Raw genomic sequence first — 19,838 nt, 5'->3', positions numbered from 1 at the left:
AAGGTGGGCAGACAAGCAAACACAGACCAGCCCTAGTCTTCTAAGTCAGAAGCCGCAGCCCTAGCAAGTGAGGGGAAGGGTACAAAGTAGGGTGGGGACAGGGTGGGTTTCTGGGGAACAGCAATGCCCTCGCCACTTCTGGGAGATGCAGGGCTGGTGCCTATGTGCCAGGTTCAGGGTGAGCAGGGCGCTGTGGCTCCTCCCCAGGTTCTGCAAGGCAAGCAGATGGACTTAGGGTCTGGCCACGCCCACCAAGATCCCAGCCCCGCCTCCCCAGCCCCCCCCCCCCCGCCCCACCGCGCCCAAACCTCACCATTTAATGCCGGATCTTCCACTTGGTCCTCAGAGCTTCCGTCTCTCTGGGGCTCATCCAGAGGAGGCGGGCGCTCCCAGGGACCCTCCAGACCTTGGCCACAAGTAGTCTTCTGCCCAGCTGGGGACGGGAAAGAAGGGATAAAAGCACGGGCTCTGAGTATCCATCTGGCTGTCCGGGAACAGGAGCTGAGTCTCTCAGCTGGCTGTGGCTAAGCTTTCGGAGGGTATCATGGTATAGTGGAGAGAGCACTGGACTAAGACAGCTCTTGCAACGACTAGCCATATGACTTAGATTGGTCCGTTGTTACCTCTTTCAAGGGGATGGTAAGGGAAATTGTGTAGACTGCCTTAAATAATAGTTACTACCCTGCAGCCCAGCACTGGCACTTAGGAGCTGCTCCAAGATTGGTGGCAATTGATATTGCTCCTTGGTCATCTTGTCATTTGACCCACCGCCCTGCTGCTTTCCTAAGGGAACAGTCTCCTCTCACCTCCTCTTCACCTGTTCTGGGGGGTCCCAGTGGGAGTTGACTCACCTGTTCCAGCTGGAGCTTTTGCTCCCATGGCCGATGCCCCCGCTGCCAAGGCAGAGAGGAGGCCCACGCCATTTTTGAGGGGTGCAAGGGACGGACACTTCAAGCAGGAGTGGTTGGCTATTTTTCATCCCCATAAATAATGGCACCAAAACGTTTAAGGTGCACTGGGAGGGATAGATGTGGCTGGCCTGGGCCTAGAAAGAACAGTCCTGGGAGGGCTGAGATCTTCCTGCCTAGGAATTCTCTGGGCCTTGAGACTCCCTGTGGAGATTTTGGGATTTGGGGTCTCTAGCTCTGAGGCCTTCTGTGTAGGTTTCATGCCCCTCCCTGGCCCCTCTCTTCCCAGGCAGTTGGGGTTGGAGCTGCAGCCAACGCAGTTGGTTCTTGAATCCTACATTCTCCATCTAGACACTAGAGGGCACCCTCTCACCTCCAGCCTAGGAAATAAAAAAGGGGGAAAGAGCCACAGATTCCTGGAGAGGACTTATCAACCAGCCCTGTGCCTCCCAGCAGAGACCACATCCTGTGTTCAGAAATGCAGGCGATGGGGGCACTGGGTACTCTTAGTCCACTATCCCCCATCTCCTTGCACCTCCCAACTGCCGTGGATGGCAAGTCCTTTCTTGGGTCTAGCCTCAAACCTCAGGTGGCCTTGCCTTAATTCTTAGGGAAGAGAGGAATTAGTAGAGGAAACCTGATTGGGAGAAGGACTGAGTCAAGGATGGGAACAGCCCAGGTGTCAGGTAAGGCTGACTGCAAGGCATCCTGTGGGATGAGAGAGCGGGGAGGCCCTTTACACGTGTGAGAAACTGTGAACCAGGAGGGGGTGTCCCGGGACACTCAGGGGGGATCCCACCTGGTCTGTGGTGGTGGGACCCAGGCTTCACAGCCCGGTCAGCTTACCAGACCCCCTGCTGCCCCTCAGGATTTCAGCCTGGCTGTCCTCCTCCTCCTCCTCTTCTTCGTCATCCTCCTCCTCCTCCTCGTCTTCCTCTCTTGGGTAGCCCAGCTCCCGCAGCTCCCCCAGCTCATCCTCCTCCTCTGAGGCCTGGTTCTCACCCAGGTTGCTGATGGTCTGCAGGTGAGACTCAGCAATGCGCTGCACAGCTGGCACAGGGGGACCGGGAAGGCAGGGGTCAGCCAGGCCCAAGAAGCAGGAGAGGCATGTGGCCCAGTCCCCAGCCTCCTTCCTGTGGGCCTGGGGCAGAGCTAATCCCCCACAGGGGTCTAGTTCAAAAGCTAAAAGCTGCAGGTCAGCCTGCTGGGGGCCAGACCAGGGCAGAAGCAGCAGGGGGTAGACTCTTGATCATGTTTGGCTCTTAAGCTGTCCAAAGGTGCTGCTCTCCCAGAGGCTGGCACCAGGCAGCTCCTGCCAAGCCGGACAAGACCAGGCGGGTACAGCAGCAGTTTAACATTCCCTGGCTGGGGGGCTTGTCCACCAGCTACAGCCCCTGGAGAAGGCACAGGGCCTGTGGGCCAGGCCCTGGGGGATTTGTCCCTTTCAACTTCTAGGGGAGTGCCCAGCCTGCTTAGGGCTCACTGCTACCCCGATCCTGCCCACCACACCATGCTGGGCTTGGTCCCCACTTGCTGGCAGTGCCCCATCATAGATGCTACTCCACACACCTCTGCCCCAGGCTCTAAGAGGTAGGAACAGTTCTGAGGCTGAGGACATAATAGTCTGCAGCCAGTGAAGTCCGTGCCTGGGGATGTGGCGTGCTCAGACACGGCCCCCACAATCTTGACCCACATCCCCAAGCTTCAGCTCCCTCTGCGGTGACCTAGAAAGCAGCGAACACCCCCCACCCCCCCAACGCCACCAAGGCCTGCTGGGATAGGACCTAGCGAGGGAACAGTGTGGGCAGCTGGAGAGAAGTTTCCAAAAGATGGAAAGGACTATGGGGTTAGGAGAAAGGGGCCAGGGCTGGGGGACTCTGGGAGGATGGCAGGGGTTGAGGGGACCCTGGGAGGAGTGGCTGGGACAGAGGCAGCAGGGGGGCCAGGAGCTGGTGGGATTTTAGAGCATTTGGGTCACTGAACTCAAGGCCCAGAGACCAGATGCTGATGAGCTGGGACCTGCAGTTGCTGCCGCTACTCCTTGCTCCGCAGGCAGCCCCTCCCCTCAGAAAGCCCAGAGCAGGCAGATCCAGGCTGGAAACCTCCAGTGTAGGGAGCAGGGCACCGCTCTCCTGCCAACTCAGGGACAGGCACAGAGGGTGCATTGTGTCTGCCCGCTGCCCTGCCTTGCCCCGAGCTCCACCCGGTGCCTCCTGCTGGCTCTGGGCAAGCTACCCAGGCAATAAAAGTGCAATAAATTACCCCACCCTGTCCTTGGGGAAAGCTTCACCTTGAGGCAAGTGTGAGGGCTCGGCCTTGGAGGACCCCCCTCAAGCCAAGACTCAGTGTCCACCCTTCCTTGGGGGCCCTGAGCTTCTCCACCTACAAGTCCCCCACCCTGCCAGATGCTTTCCCTGCCCAGAAAGGAGCCAAAGCCTATAACACAGTGCCCTGCAGGTTCAGAAGGGTCCCCTGAGCGTTGGGGAAGGGAGGAAGGGAGGAGAGGAGGTGGCAGCTCGAGCAGCCGGGGGAGGAGAGTTCAGTTCGTGAGCCACAGCATCAACAATAGGTGTGCGCAGCCCTGTGCTGGCGCCCCGTGAGCCTCCCGCGTGCCTCGCCTGCCTCGTGCCTCGCAGGGCTCTCTGGGGTCTCCCCCCCATCCTCCCAACTGTCTCCTAATCCCTCCGTCTCCAGCTCTGGGAACCTGAGTTCCCCCCATCCAAGTGTCCCTTTTTAAGCCCCAAGGTCCCCAGCACAGCCCCCGCACCCCTCTCCTGGCCCCTTTCCACCACCCTGCCTCTCCCCACTCAGACCCTCCTTAAGTTGCAGCCCAAAGGGGCCGCGGGGTGGGGGCACATTTCTGGCCATCTTTTTCACCCCTGCCCCTTGCTCACAATCAAGAGTCCAAGGGTGGTTCTTCCCTCTCACAGGCACTTGCCCCCAGCCCAGCCCAGGATGGGGAGGAGAGAGATTTCTCATATTCTCTCCTGAGAAGATGCCACCTCCTCCCTCATGCCTGCTTCAGGGGCTGGCCTTCCCCACATCCCTACAGGTAGGAGGGCCTTCCAAAAGCTGAACCCACGGCCCGCTAGCTGTCCCTGCATCGTCCTGTCCTTGAGGAAGAGAAAGGGCGCCTGCGCTTCTCGCCTCTCCTCCCAGTCTCTCTGCTCCCAGCCTTGGCCGGCAGGCTGACAGTTGCACCTGTAGACCTTGGCCGGTTACTGGGAGCTCATTAAACCCACCCCGGAGGGAGCTCTCCGCACACCCTTCTGGTCCCCTCCCTCCCAGCCTCCATGGGAGGAGGGGCTGGCCAGGCAAGAAGAGCCTCAGGTGGGAGCTGAGGTGGGTGTAGGAAGGCATCCTAAGGCTTAGTTAGGAAGAGACCCTCCCCGCACCCCCACCTGTCCCACCTTCTCCTCCAGGTGTATCTCCCCCAGCTCCCCCTGTGGAAGCCAAGTCTCCAGGCCGGCCCTGAAGACCCCTGTGATTTCACACCTGCTTCCCTTTGCACACCTTCCTCCCTGTCCCTGGAATGCCCCTCCATGCCTGGCCTGCCTGTTGAATTCTTATTCTGGCTTCCCATGCAAGCTGAAACACCCTCTCCTCTGTAACTCTCCCTGACCCTTTGAGGTGAAGGGCCCCAGGAGGGCTGAGGCCAAATCTTACTCTTATTCTTGCCCAGCACCCACCAGGGGGGCCTGGCATACACTAGGTGTTTGATAAGTGAGTGCTATAGGAATGACTTGCCTTTTGGTGTAGAAAGGAGAAGCAGGAACAGAAGCATCAGTGTGCAGACCTGTGCAAATGGCACGGGAATGGGAGAGGAGAGCAAGGGGTGCAGCCCAAAGAAGGTGCCCTTCGGGGAGAAGGAGGGGGAGGTGGTCCAGTGCATGCTTGCAAAGGAGGTGCAGAGACGATGCCTACTTGTTACGTGCCTCTTTTCTTTCAACCCCACAACCTGATTGTGAGACCCATGCCACCCTTTTCAGCCTCTGGGCTCCTTCTTTTTACAAGGCCAAATTAAGAAAGAATTGGTCTCTAAGTAGGGATTGGGGTGGGTACCCAAGACTATCCGTCCCCACCAACAAAAGCTCAACATGTCACACACACACCCCATGTCAGCCCAGTTGCAGGGGTCAAGGGGACAGCCCAACTGATGGGTGGGGGACAGTACCTTTCAGCGAGGGGGGTGTGTAGGCACAGGGGTTGGGTCTCTTCGACTTGAGGTGGTGCCCCTCTCCTGAGGCTCTCTGCTGGGGAAGTGCCAGGTTAAATGGGCTTACAGAGGCCCCTTGCCTTCACCCTCCCTCCATTCCATCCCACCAAGGCAACCCGGGCAGACTGGTCTAGCCTCTGTTCTCAGGTCCAGGCCCAGGCACTGCCGCCCCTCGGGTCCTGCACCTCCTGCACCAAGGCTGAGGCTAACTGGTGGCTTTGGGAGGGGCTCCAGAGCCATGGCCTGACTCAGAGCAGGACCCTGGGTTCTGGAGGCCCAGCCTGAGTCTGGGCAGAGGAGAGACAAGGGCAGAGGAGAGACAAGGGCAGGGTGCTGGTGGCACCCTGGCACCAGGCACTCTCACTGAGGTGCCAATTGATATGCTAATGTCCTCCTGGGTGGCACCCTGTGTTAGCTGGGAAGTAATCCCCTCCAGCCCATCACAAAGGGCCCTGGCATCCCTCCTTCCAGCTGCCCCTGGAAACTCACCTGGTGGGGTGAGGCCTCCTCCTCTGAGGGAGGCCACCAGTGAACCGAGCCAGGAAGAAGAGAGAAGAGGAAGAGAGACAAGAGAGAAAGAGTCTGAATTACTTTCCCCAAAGGCTCAGCCTCTGTGCCCTTTCCCTCCTGGTGTTGGGAGGTGCCTGGTCAATAAATGAACCCAATGGAGTTGGGCTCCCAGACCTTAACCCCCGCATCTTCTGCTCAGTCTCCTACTCATGGGACTTTGGCAGGAGCCCCAAGAAGGCATCAGGGTTAGGATGGGGCCAGGACTAGGGGGCAGGGTAGGGGCCCACCTGGCGAGGAGTGCTCTGAGAGCCGGAACAGCATGGCAGGGGTTGGTCTCCTGCGCCGGATCTAAGAAGATAGAGAAAGAGATGGGGAGGAGGGGGGGCAGACAGACACCTGCAGCCCACTCCCCACCCCCTACCCAGGCAGCAGGGGACAAACAGTGCTTTGGAGTCCCCAGGGAACCTTTGAATCAAAGACTGTCAGAGCTGTAAGGAACTCCATAGCTCACCCAACCCCCTCATTTTACCAAGGTGAAAACCCAAGGCTCAGAGAGGTTCAGCAAAGAGCTCAAAGTCACACAGCGTGCCAAGGCAGGGAAGGGACAAGAAAAATGTATCACTGGCTCCCAGCTGACACCCATCCCACTCCATGGCTACTCCAGAACTGCCACCTCCCTTTCTTTCTTCCCCTACCAAGTCCCTTCCTCTCTCATTTTTGAAGACATCAGACCTCAGGACCTGAAGCTGGCTGTGGAAGATGCCCCTTGGGCCATGGCACCCACATGGCCCTGCCTACCTAAGGTCAGCTCAAGGGCTCCAGGGAAAGTGGAGGGAGGCTGAGCCTGGTACTGCAGGCACCTCCAACCTCACACTGAGGCTCAGGTGTGGGTCTGACCCCCAGACCCACAGGGGCCTGGATGTGGTCTCTGGGGGCCTGGCTCTGGGTCCCTCTAGCCGTATCTCTCAGGCTGCAGAACTCTTCACCCAGTCCTCATAAAAAACAAAAAGTTGCCCTCCTTGGTACATGAGCCAGGCTGAGCCGGGGGGTGGGGGGCGCACTGAGCACTCCTAGTGACTCCCCCCCTCCCCCCAGCTTGGCAATCAGACCAAGTGTCAGTTAATTAGGTCCCCTCTGAGCTCCAGGGAAATGCACAAAGAGAACCAGGTGAATTAAGCTGAAACTGCCACCTCCCTCTGCCGAGCTCCCAACACTGCCCTCCAGACCAAAAGCTGCTTGGGCCGGGGACCCAACCCGCCCCCATGGCCGCCTAGCTCTCCCCAAAATGACTTGGCTCCACTCTCACCGCGCTGTGGGGTGCCAGCTGCATCTCAGCAACAAGTGAATGGCTAGGCTGCGGGGTGGGGGGCAGAACCCTCTTCTCTCCCTCCATCACATCCCACCCCCCACCCCCACCTCAAGCCCTTGGAGGCCTCCAGTCCCCAGAAAGGCTGTCCAGAGAACTCAGTTGTCTGTGGGAGGACTTCTGGCTTCTGTGATGACTGGTCATCATCCCCCCCTCTCCCCCGCTTGTTGCCATGTTGTGGCTCTGTCTAGAGGTCAGAACAAGGCTCTGGCGACCCCAGCCCAGGTACGAAGGGTGGAACTAGACAGAAAGCCAGAGCGTGGGGCAGCTGGGCGGAGGCCTGCTCTGTGTAGTGGGTCAGTGTACCACGTTTCTCACATCTGAGCGGCACCAGTGGTCCGCGTGGGAGTTTAGGGAAGGAGGACACTGTGCAGGGTCCAGAGGACCGTCTGCCCTCCCTGGGGCCGCCCGGGATTCTTCCGCCCCGGGATCAGGACCGAGGCCCCAGGCGAAAAAGTTGCATGAGTCTCCAGCGAACTTCACGCGCTGCCCCACGTCCCCGCCGCGTCCGAGGCGGGCCCGGGACTCCTTCGCCCCCGTCTCCCAGGCCAGTTCAGACCCCGGAGCGCAGACGAGCCCGGGTGTTTAGCGGGGGTGAGGGGGGCGCCGCCGGGGCTGGGGCGCAGCCCCCTTACCATCTCCACCTGGCGGGGGTCGAGCTGGCTGGGGGGCGCGGGCACGGAGAACTGGATCTTCTTGCGGTCCTTGGGGTCCATGGCGGGCGGGTGGGCGGTGGGCGGGGCGCGCGCCGCGGGGTCGGGGGCTGCGGTCCAGGCGCGCTGCTCAGGGCGCCGCGGCGACAGCGGGCTGAGTGCGGCGGGGAGGAGCAGGAGGGCTGTTCACGCACAGATAAAAATACCGCGCCGGCGAGGGGAGGGGGCGCGGGGGCGGGGGGCGGCCGCCTCCTCGCCTACCCCGCCGGGCTCCGGGGCTCGCCCGTGCCTCGGTGCCTTCGCGCCCGCACCCCGGGCTCCCCGGCTCGCGGGTCTGGGTCCCTGTCTCTCCCCTCCTTCCCTCGCTCTCTCTCAGTGTCTCTCCGCCCTTCCTCTATCTCCCTTGCTCCCTCTCCGCATGCCTGTCTCTGTCTCTGCCTCGCTCCGTCTCTCCGGGTCTCACCCTCCGGCCCCAGCCTTGGGGTGCCCAGCCCGTCCCCTCAGCCTGGGACTGGCGCCCGGGAGCTTGGTGGGAGGACTCAGGAGACAGGGGCCAATGAGCGCCGAGGAGCGTGTTCTCCCGGGGCCGGGAGGAGGGCGGGGAGTGTGAGCCAGGACCCGGGGAGCGGGCTGGGGGCCCCCTGCCGTCTCCCCAGAACTTGAAGCTGCATTATTGATGGAGTCCAGCAGGGAGGATAATGCGGGCAGGCCGAGGGGAGAGCAGCAGCGGGGACTCTGGCTTTAACCCCTTCCTGGCGTGGATACTTGGAGTTTCACGGGGAGGCCTGTGAGGTCGTGGAGAGAATACCACCAGCCTGCCACGCTGTGAATGGGGGTGTCCTAGAAAGCGAGTGAGCGTGGAGCGGGTTGTGCGTGGGAGGACACGTGTCAGTCATCATGGCAGGGAGTGTGTGAAAGTGAGTGCCAGGGGCCCTGTAGTGCCTATAGCTAGGGAGTGTGTGTGTGTGTGTGTGTGTGTGTGTGTGAGGGGGGTGTCGGTGTGGTGAGAGTGTGTGCGAGTCTATGTGAGTAAGTGTGTCAGAGTGTCAAGGATGCGGGTGTGAGTGGCAGGGTGTGGGAAGACTGTGTGTGTGCGGGGGAGGGGGTGAGGTGGGGGAGGATGTCAGAGGCTGTCAAGGTGATGGGCAGGCTGTGCCAGCTTGCGGGGGGCGGGGGGGGGAGTACTGTATCCACAGCTCCAGCCTGTACAGTAGAAGGGGATGAGGCTGTGATCCTGGGAGCACTCCCGTGGGGGCGGGGAATGTGTCCCTGCCGTGAAATATCCTGGATTCCAGTGCCTCCCCAGATCTAACGTGGGGGGGACAGAGCCAGCCCGGGGGAGATGGAGTTGGGGGTGCTGGGGGCCAGCCTGTACCAGTACACGTGCCATCACGTGTGTGAGTTTGGTGCAGGAATAGAGCAGGGGGGAGAGGTGTGTGCGTGCTCGTTTCTGAGGTGTGAACCTCTCTCTCTCTGCACAGGCGTTTGTGTGTGTCTCTGGAGGGGAGAAAGGGGAGGAGATGGCCCTGTGGTTTGGAGTGTCCCTGTTTATCTGTCCAGGTCCTGGGTATCTTTGCAGGAACCGGTGTTTCCCTCTGTGGGCCTAGGGGCGAGGGACGAACCGGTGTTTCCCTCTGTGGGCCTAGGGGCGAGGGACTGAATGTCCCTCTGCGGTGACGAGAGGGTGTGTGTGTAGACGTGTACATAGGCATGTGTCTTCCTGGGGCTCTGTTTGCCCTGGCTCTCTTCTCTCCTGGTCACCCTCAGGCCTGGAACAGTCAGGCGTCCCCCTCCCCCCACCTGGCAACTTTTCCACTCCCAGCCCCAGTGTGCTGGGTCCTTGGCAGAGCAGAAGGAGCAAGAGGCCAGAGGAGTCTTGTGACAATGGGGTCAGGGGCACAAGGCAGAGCCCCAGAGTCAGCGCCCACTCTGGGGGTGAGGAGAGGGAATCAGGAGGGCAGAGCTTTGCCCATGGGCACTGGAAGCCCTGGCTGCTCAGCGCCACTCCCCCCAACCCCCAGGCCTGGCTCAAGTCCCGCTGTGTTTGTTGACTTTTATGCTTGTGGGGAAACAGCCAGATGCCAGGTTGCTGGCCCAGGGGTGTGGGCATCTCTGGCAGCCCCTGGCTTGGCCCAGACCCCTCCTTCAGCTGGGTTACGGTGGTAACGACCAATTTGGCCGTGCACATGAGGAGGTCCTGGGAGTCGGAAGGGGCACAGGAAAGCCATGGCTCAGGCAGTAACCTGAGTGGCCACCGGGCTAAGAGGAGGCTGAAAGGCCTGTGGCTTCCAGTGCTGGGGAGGTGGGAAGGTCCTGGTTGGGATGAAGGGGACAGAGGACAGCTGGGTGGGTAACGAGAGGATGGGGACAAGGAGGCGTCACCACCAGTGGAACCTCACAGCCCATCCGAGCTGAGAGGGCCTTGGGGAACACAGCGGCTGAGACTCCTTTGACCAGGGAGGCTTGGAGCTCTGGGTGGCCCTGAATCAGGAAAAGTTCCCCTGACCCGGGCTGGGGCAGCTGGGAACGGAGACTCTCCTCTCTTGGCTAAGCTTGGAAGATGGGGTCTTCAGGGACAGAGGGGAGGGTCTTTGCCCTCTTTCCCCAACCTTTGCCCAGGCACCCACAGCTCTGGCTGCTAAACCCTGGAGCCAAGAGGGACGGGGGAACCTCGCTGACAGAGGAACAGTCACAAGGGACGGACAGGAAGGAGGGGAAAGGGAAGGAAGGATGGCAGAGACAGGAGGTGAGAGAGAGAGAGGAGGGGGAGGTAGGAGACATCGGAAAGAAAGAGCGAAAAAACACGTGTGAGAGATGGAGAGACAAAGCGGGAGAGAGAAAGCCTCACGACAGAGAGAGGCAGGAGACAGAGATGGAGAGGGAGCAAAAATAGCTCGGCATTAAGATAATTGCAGCTCACAGCTCTGCCCTCCGTTAGGAATTAAATGAGGTTTTATTACTTTGATTTTTCTCTCCTGGATCCTACGCGACTTCTCAAGAACTTGGGGAAAAGTTTTTCAGGTGGGCGGCCAGGTGGCGGAGGCTGCGTGGGTGACAGAGGAAGGGAAAGGGACTTCTTGGGGGAGGGAGGTGCGGGCAGGGGCAAGGAGTGGGGAGGGGCTGGTGAGGATGGGGGAGCCCAGCAGGGGCTGGGGGAGGTGGCCAGCGTCAGGCACATCCCAGGGGAGCTGAGAAGCAAGGGGCCAGGGTGGCCTCCATTTTCTTTGACTTAGAATTAATCATATGCAAATGAGATGTAAAAATAATATGCCACTCCTCGGTTATTATTCTTGAGTTAGAAACACAGGCGTTTGGGTCCAAGGAACAAATTCAAGACCTTGTTTGACTTAACTCCCATTGAACTATGGGTCTTTCTGCTTGGACTGACAAAGTTTGTCATAGGGTGTCTATTAATGTATAGTAGGTGTGAGCACACTATTTTGGGCACACCGTTTCTCCTCACATCATTGCCTCTTGCCTGCCACATTGTCCGGCATACAGGAGGCACTACATTCACCTTCTCTGGAAGTGTGAAGCCTTTGTTCTCTTTTGGGGAGGTGGGGAAAGAGTTCAGTCGTGAGTTTTCCCTCCTTTCTTCCAAGCAAGATATAGTCTAGTGGACATAATAAACTAGGTAGACTGGACAGACCTGGGTAGGAATCTTAGCTCTGTAACTTACTGTGTGACCTTAGACAAATTCTTAGCCTCACCGTGCCTCAGTTTCCTCGTGTCTCAAAGCCCACCTTACATGGTACCTGTGACGATTCGAAAAAGTGAAACGAATGAAGTCCCCAGCCCAGTGCAGGGCTCCCCGGTCAGCATTCAATAAAGGTTTCAGCTTCTCTAGAGCGCTAGGCGTGCAGTTCGGAAAACAGCCAGAAGGTGGCGGGGTCGGCCAGTGTTTGGGCTGCTGCGCTGCTGGCCCTGCGGGTCTGTAGCTGGGCATCACAGCCCTGACCTTGGAACCCCGGAGCTGAGTCAAGCTGGCTGGGTTGGCATGTGGCAGCTGGAAGGGAGGCCCCCGGAAGCCCCTGGAAGCAACCTTAGAGAAGCCAGGGAGCGTTAGCTGGGCACTCTGGGGCATCTTTCCCTGCCGCAGCTGGTGGGGGGCGGACGGGGGGCGGGATGGAGAGCGGGAGGGAGAGACTGGGGATTCCAAGGCCCGCCTCTGGGAAAACCCGTGGACACCGAGAGAAGAGGGCGAAGGCACCCTCAGTAGGGACACTGGTGACACCAGGACAGGTGGGCCATCATCTCAGACACTCGTTGACACACATTCATTCATCCATCCGTCATCCGATCCTTTGCCCATTCATTAAATTCACATTGGGTGCTTTTTTAAAAATCAACTCTATTGAGTTAGAGTTTATAATCAATAAAATGTACCAAGTTTAAATATAAACTTCTATGAAACATTTCCATACAACATGTGACCACTATCAATACAGATATAGAACGTTCTCATCACCCCAAAATGTTCTTTTGCCCCATCCAAGTCAATCTCCCCTCCCCCCTCACTGGGTGTATCATAACTCTTAGCACACTATTTTGAGACATGTCCTACCCACTATCTGTCTTTGCATCATCACCTGCCTGCCATAGTGCCCAGAATACAGTAGCACTGCATGCCGCAGGGGGGATGGATTGAGGAATGAATGAATAGATAAATACACGAGTCATAGAAATTGGCAACGCGTGACGTATATGGAGCATTTACTCCGTGCTGGACACGGGGCTGGGCCTTTTATATGTATTGTCTCATTTAATCCTCATTAGATTCACTCCGTTTTGCAGATGGGGCAAATGAGGCTCAGAATTTCTGCCCAGAGCCTGGGTTCAAAGGCAAACCGTCTGACTTCAGAGTTAAGTACAAGATCGCTTGCATACACTGAACTGGGCTTCTCTCTTGCTCAGAATTGGACCGGGTTTCTCTCTCTCTCTCAGCCCAGTTTGGACCAACCTGGGTGGGAAGCAAAAATCAATGTGCGGAGGCTGCCCTCTGGTGGCAGACCTGAGTACAGCGGTATCTGTTCCCTCTGGCGCCCCCAGGTGGGATGCTGTTGAGAAGAATGAGCAAGCCGGCAGCCCACGGCGGGGGCAGCGTCAGCCCCGGGCACCTGGAGACCCCCTGCTCTGGCCACTGCCTGGTGCCCCCCGAGGTGCCAGCTGAGGCTGCCCCCGAAGAACGCCAGCTGCCGGAGCCTGCCGCTTCCCACCCCCTCCACCAGCCTCACACACACTCCAATCCCGGTCCAGTCGGCTGCTTCCATTCCCTGAAGAAGAGGCCCTAAAGTTAAAACAGCTGTTAATTTATAAACCAATTTTTCCGTGACTGCTTAATAAATCGCCAGCAGCTGCTCTGCCCCCCCTCCTGCCCAGGCACCCGGCCCCGAGGGCTGCACGGAGAAGCTCAGAGCTGCCAGCCCGCCCCTCCTGCCTCCTTCCCCCAACTCCCCAACTTGCCCCCAGTCTCCCAAGAACTGGACATGTGTGGGGGAGACCCCAATGAAACCCAGCTTCTCTGGGCTTCAGTGGAGTGGAGTGGAGAGGGGGAGGATGATTTTTCTACAGCCCAAAGGCCATCCCTCCCAACGCCCTAAAACCCCCAAACCCAGGACTCCCAGGCCCAGAGGGTAGGTGTCAAAGGTTTTCTTAGTTCTGGGGGAGATGAGGTGTTCAGGTTCCCTAGAGAAGTTCCCCTGAGCAACTGGGAGGCAAAGGGAACCTGGACTCGTCCCTGAGCGCACTGGAATCTCAATTCCCATATGAGGATGGTCCCCCTGACAGATGCTAACAGACTCACTGACCCTGCTGTTCTCTCAAGGGTGGGGGGAGCTGGGAGGCGCAAGGAATGCTGGGATAACATCCCCGCTCTGGGGAGATGCCCACACATACTCATCCCCAGGATAGTGAGAGGAGAGAGCTGGGCCTCCAGAACATTCACTTTGCCCAACTTCCACCGGCATATAAAAGGCACCGTGAAAATCCACGCGGGGGGGGGGGTCCTGTGAATGGCAGGCATGAGACATGTTCTTTGCACCTGCAAGTTCCAAAGGCACCCAGGGCGAAAGGCCTGCTGCTGATGTGTTCCCTGACGCTGCTGGGCAAGAGTCAATCCAGCCATGCTGGACTTCCCTAGTGGCACAGTGGTTAAGGATACGCCTGCAGTGCAGGGGACACGGGTTTGATACCTGGTCCGGGAAGATCCTACATGCTGCGGAGCAAGTAAGCCCATGCGCCACAACTACTGAACCTGCGTTCTAGAGCCCGCGAGCCACAACTACTGAAGCCCGCGTGCCTAGAGCCCGTGCTCCACAACAAGAGAAGCCACCATAATGAGAAGCCCTCGCAACAAAATGAAGAGTAGCCCTGGGCTTCCCTGGTGGTGCAGTGGTTGGGAGTCTGCCTGCCGATGCAGGGGACACGGGTTCGTGCCCCGGTCCGGGAAGACCCCACATCCCGTGGAGCGGCTGGGCCCGTGAGCCATGGCCGCTCAGCCTGCGCGTCTGGAGCCTGTGCTCCGCAACGGGAGAGGCCACAACAGTGAGAGGCCTGCGTACCGCCCCTGCTCACCGCAACTAGAGAAAGCCCACGCGCAGCGATGAAGACCCAATGCAGCCAAAAATAAGTAAACAATTTATTTATTTTTAAAGAAAAATCCAGCCATGCCCCTGTAGACACAAGGAGCTCAGTAGGAAACGGGGAACAGTGTGGTAAATCACACCAGGTCAGAAGTTCAAATCCTGGTCTCCCACCTACTAGCTGTGTGACATTGGGCAAGTAACTTAACTTCTCTTTCCTTCCTTGGTGACTCCATTTATAAAATAGGGATAATAATTACAGAACTGTTGTGAAAATTAGACAAGCTGAGGCACACGAAGTGCCTGGCACATCGTAGGTGCTTACGGTAATGTGACAGTATTATCTTTCTCATCCGCCTGCTGGAAAGAGCAGAGACTGGATCTCCTAGCTCCCCACAAGTAGCAAATCTTGGGGTGGGGTTGCTCAGGAGATTTCCACAGGTGGGGGCAGGTAGGTGTTCTGGGGACAAAACTGAGAAAAAAACCAACCCGGATTTCTGAGTTATATGGTTCTGACTGGGTTCTCTCATTCTGGGCCCTTCTGTTCCCTCCCATTCCTCCACCCCCCAACCTCCTCCTGACTCAGGTAGCCATGGCCTTTCCCCAGCCTGCTTCTTGGAAAAGAAGGAAAAGCTTCCACCTAACTCCAGCTCCTGGGAGCCCCACCTCTCAAGAAGCAAGTTCTCCCCACATTCTGTCTAACTGAATTCCCTTCCATTTCTTCTCTTGTTCTATTAGCTGTCATGACCCTTTCCTGCCCCACACCCAGAGACCTGCTGGCCTCTGCAGTCACGCAGGCCGCAGGCCGGGAGTGAGCCCGACTCTGCTACATCCTCCCTGTGTGCCCAGAGCAACTTAGTCAACCTCTCTGAGCCTTGGGCTCCCCAGCTCTAGAATGGGGAGAATCCCAGAACCTACCTCCTGGGTTGTCATGAGGGTTGAATGAGACTCTGCCCATGAAGTTCGTATCCTTAGCACAGGGCCTGGCTCTCAGCAGGTGCTCAGGACATAGTGGTGGAGAGAGAGGTGGCAGAGTGTGGTGGAAAGAACCCGGATGCCAGAACTGGACTGTCTTGGTTCAAATCCCACTCCACTCCTCGCAGCTGAGTGACCTTGGGCAGGTTGCTTAACTGTCTAGTGCCCATGTTTCTCCATCCATAAAAGGGCCTGTGATAGAACCTGCGTCACTGGGGGGTTGTGAGCCATCTAGAATTCTCAGAACAGGTCTCCGGCTAAATAAATGTTCCCCCGAATTAACAGTATTGTGAGTTGCTGTTACTATGATGGGCCCACTAGAGCACTGACCCCCTTTAGGCCTTGCCCCACTAGGGGCTTGTTGATGGCAGAAGGTTGCAGGGTGAGCAGAACCAGACTGGAGACCCTAGTATTGGGGTTCCTGGCTCAGGACAGGCCCGCAGGCTCCACTTCCTCAGTGTTCCCACCTCTGACATCCCCCTAGACCCTGGCTTGGGCTCAGTCAGGAGGCACAACCCTCTACCTCCCTGAGTCAATGCTCCTGCAAACTCTCCGGCCCCCTCCCTATGCCTAGGTCCTGACTACCTCCTGGAAGAAAAAAACCGGGTCCCGGGGGCCCACTCAAGCCTAGAACTGCTCTGCCAGGGTGCCAGCTGGTGCCCATGGAGGTGGTGCTGCAGTTTGATCATGTGGAAAGGGAAAGCTTGGAGGTACCCCCAGCCGTGGTGGCCTCCACCAGAGACGAGACTGGGGCACCCAGGACATCCTGGAGGCTTCCTTCCCCTGGGGACAGACTGGGGTGAGAGCTAAGCTTGTCTTGTCTGGTGCCTCAGTTTACTCAGCCATCCTGGAGATGGAGTCTTCATTTCTGTCTCCCTGGGGCCCCAAAGGCCTTGGCATTGGCCTCGCAGCTCCTTGCCCTCTTTCCTTTCTTAAAGAAACCGAGCTCAGCCGCCTCCTCCCGGCCCGGATTCTCTCCTTAGAAGCCACCCAGGAGGACCCTTAGCCCGGGAGGGGAGGGGAAGAGCCAACCCCGTGCTGGAGATCGCCTCTGCAGGACGTGGGGCTGCACCTCCAAGCCCGCCCAGGGCCGGGGTCGCCCCGCGCTCCGCGGCCCTGCCCCTTCCCGCCGCCACTGGCCCTTTAAGAGCCTCTCCGCGCGCCGCCGTCCCGGATCAGCCAGAGAGACCATTAAAATTTTATGCAGAATGAAAATGGGCCAGGTCTCCAGCTTCCTCGCTCCCATCCAATGATTTATTACTCGCAAATACCACAGAACTAATTAGTATAGTAATTAATTAATACGCATTTGCATATTTGCATGTGCAATTAGTGCAGTGGAGTGATTACTGGGAGAATGAGGGGCCCTGGATTGTCAGATGTGAGGAGGAAGTGGCCTGGAAAAGAGTTAGTGGGAATGAACTTTGTAGGGAGCGCGAAGGCGGGGAGGGAGGGGGAGGCGAGCGGGCCGAGGCCGGGGGCGCCGGGGCGCTGCGCCACCTCGCGAGGCGCGGAGCGGCCGCGCGGGGCAGCGCGGGTTCCGGGCCGACCCGCGGCCACCGGACGCCGGTCGGGGTCGTGACCCGGGCGCCCCCACCCCGCCCGCGGCCCCGCCCCGCCCCCGCCGCGTGGCACAGCTCCAAGAGCGCGCCTGATTGTTATGCATTGTGTTTCTTGTTGCGAGCGGAGCCTGGCGGAATGGGGCTGGCACAAGCTGTTTCCCTGCCACGCGGCGGTGGCACCTTAAAGGGGCAGCGTCCGCTTCCCGCCGCCGCCCGGTCGACCCCACCCCCGCCGACCCCACCCCCCAGCCCCAGTTGGACCCCCTTCCGGGAGGCGACCGGCGGTCCGAGCCGGGCTAGAGGCCAGAGGGCGCGCGCCGAGGCCGCCCAGGAGGTGGCGCGGCCCCAGGGGGCGCGGGGCACGTGCCGAGGGAGCCTGGCAGGCCGGAAGGCAGGCTGCGAGCCGGAACCCAGCGGCCGGGGAGCTCCAGGCCCTCTGCCCGGCACGCGGCGGGGGTGATGAGGAGAGAGCCGGGAGAACGCCAGGGTGAGAAGGACAAGGAGAAGGAGTGGCAGGGGCCCACTGGGTGCCAGGTGCTTCTTCATAGGACACCGCTTTGCTTCCAATCTTCACAAAGATTCTGTGCGGCAGGGCTCCTTATTCCCATTTTACAGACCGGAAAACAGAATGGGGTGGCCCGCGGCTAGTGATCAAGTAGTAAAGCTGGGTTTCCAGCAGGTCGGTCCATCCTCAAGTGCTCAACGTGGAGCCAAGGGCCAGAGGAAAGAGTGCCATTTCCTCAGGGGGCATCAGGGAGGACTTCCTGGCGAAGGAAGCCCCTCACTGAGCTTGCAAGGGCGAGGAAGGCACCTCCTGAAGGAGCTGAGGGAAGAGGGATACAGGGTGGAGAAAACCCATGTTTGATGTGACTGCCCCTTTCCCTGTGTAGAGAGAGCCCCCCACCTACCATGAGTAGAACTGCAGAGACCCAGGCCAGGGCACTGACTCCCATTACGTGGGGGCCTGGATAACAGGCAAACCCTTGGCCCCAGATCCTCCCAGGGTGCCCTCCTTTCCCTCTCTATTGTAGAGTCTGCTGGTCCCACAGTGTGGAGATAAACCCAGGTTTCAGAGAAAGGAACACTGTTTGTAAAACTGAGTAAGAGGTTGGACTCAGAGTACGGCAGAGCTTGGTTCAAATCCAGGCTCTGCCACTTACCAGCCAGTTGACCTTGACACAGCAACATTTTAAAAAAAAATAAATTTATTTATTTTTGGCTGCGTTGGGTCTTCGTTGCTGCCTGCGGGCTTCCTCCAGTTGCGGAGAGCAGGGGCTACTCTTAGTTGTGGTGCGTGAGCATCTCATTGTGGGGGCTTCTTTTTTGCGGAGCACGCGCTCTAGGTGCACGGGTTCACCTAGCTGTGGCTTACTCCGCAGCATATGGGAATCTTACCGGACCACGGTTCGAACCCACGTCCCCTGCATTGGCAGACAGATTCTTAACCACTGCGCCACCAGGGAAGTCGGACACAGCAACCTTAACCTCAACCTCTCTGTGCTTCAGCATCTAGTCTTTAAGTGGAGGTAACAGTAATCCCACATCCGAGGTCATGGTGAGAATGAAATAAGATTGTGTGTGTGAAGCCAGGGCCTGGCACAGATAACAGTGCCATTGTCATTACTTCACTATTAAGGATTACAAAACATTAAAGTACTACAGAGAGCTCTGAGGCCCCAGGGACAGGAGGACCCCAAAGCAGTAATCAGGGCCCTGGTTTCTAGTCCCAGCTCCGTCACCACTTATTGTGTGAAACAAGTCATGTTGCTTCCCCTCTCTGTGCTGTGGTTTCCTTATCTGTAAGGTGGGGCATTGGGCCATGAGGCTCCTACCCCTAGACTGTTCCCTTCCCTCCCCGTGCCTCCCTGACCCCACAGGGTACGGAACCAGGGGAGTAAAGGCTAAGTCTCATTCACATTGTCTTGGGCTCCAGTCTCCCAGGGCCTGAGCCAAGAGGTCTCTGGTTAAATTGTGACCTCCTGCCCTGCATGCACACCCCCGCCCTCACCCCCATGCACAGCCCTTTAAGGCTCCTGTGAGCACCAGCACCACTGAAGCTGTGGGTCCTCGGTGCCCACTGCCAGCCTCAGGCGCCCCATGCACTGACACTGGGCTCAAGGGAAGCACCAGAGAACTGTCCAGTACCAGATACCCAGCAGTCCCCAGCCCAGATCCTTGGTTCTGATTTCCAGGGGAGGAAATCACGATATGCCCAAGTCATGGGCAAGTTCAGAGCAGAGCCTAGGGCTTCCCTGGTGGCGCAGTGGTTGAGAGTCCGCCTGCTGATGCAGGGGACACGGGTTCGTGCCCCGGTCCGGGAAGATCCCACATGCCGCGGAGCGGCTGGGCCCGTGAGCCATGGCCGCCGAGCCTGCGCGTCTGGAGCCTGTGCTCCGCAACGGGAGAGGCCACAACAGTGAGAGGCCCGCGTACCGCAAAAAAAAAAAAAAAAAAAAAAAAAAAAAAAATAAGTGCAGAGCCTGCCTGGACGAAAGAAACCTGGGATGCACACCCAACCTGTGCTCTTCCCACTGCCCTGCACTGCCCCATCAGGCACCCACTATCTGCCATCAATCAGGACTTAACCACTCCAAGCGCACTTCATAATCACTGTCCTTTTGGTCCTCCCGTCAGTGCTAAGAGAGTCAGCAGGTGGACAAGTGGCACTAGTCCCATTTTACAGATGAGGAAGCAGAAGTTTACATGATTTGACAAAGGTTGAGACCCTGCTAAGTCTGGTGTTCTTTTGACCAGCTCGAGCTCCCTCTTCCACTGACTGCCCTCCTCTGCAGACCCGTGGAGGGGCAGGGGCAGGACATCCCAACTGCTCACTTGGAAAACTGACAAGAAAGGCAGAACAAAGATGCAGTGATGAACAGAGCTTCAGGAACAAAGTTTTGTTTTTAATTATTTACTTATATACTTTTGGCTGCGTTGGGTCTTCGTTGCTGCGCGCGGGCTTTCTCTAGTTGCGGCAGGTGGGGCCAACTCCTTGTTGTGGTGTGCGGGCTTCTCATTGCAATATCTTCTCTTGCTGCGGAGCACAGGCTCTAGGCACGCGGCCTTC

At 58.4% G+C, this 19,838-nt stretch overlaps 1 protein-coding gene across 1 annotated transcript; it reads right to left on the bottom strand.

The window, feature by feature from the left end:
* Positions 1-150: 150 nt before the first annotated feature.
* PPP1R1B (protein phosphatase 1 regulatory inhibitor subunit 1B) lies at positions 151-7,716 on the bottom strand (the record flags this gene model as incomplete). Its single annotated transcript, XM_082604576.1, has 7 exons — positions 151-210; positions 314-433; positions 1,755-1,958; positions 5,083-5,158; positions 5,614-5,636; positions 5,922-5,982; positions 7,636-7,716. 7 exons carry the CDS (start codon positions 7,714-7,716, stop codon positions 161-163), a joined length of 615 nt encoding a protein of 204 aa, XP_082460702.1. The 3' UTR covers positions 151-160.
* Positions 7,717-19,838: the final 12,122 nt, after the last annotated feature.

This window comes from Mesoplodon mirus, assembly GCF_964341445.2.
Source record: "Mesoplodon mirus genome assembly, chromosome: 18".
Classification (NCBI taxonomy): Eukaryota; Metazoa; Chordata; class Mammalia; order Artiodactyla; family Ziphiidae; genus Mesoplodon; species Mesoplodon mirus.
Note: the sequence above shows the minus strand (reverse complement) of the source record. Positions and strands in the feature narration are given on the sequence as shown.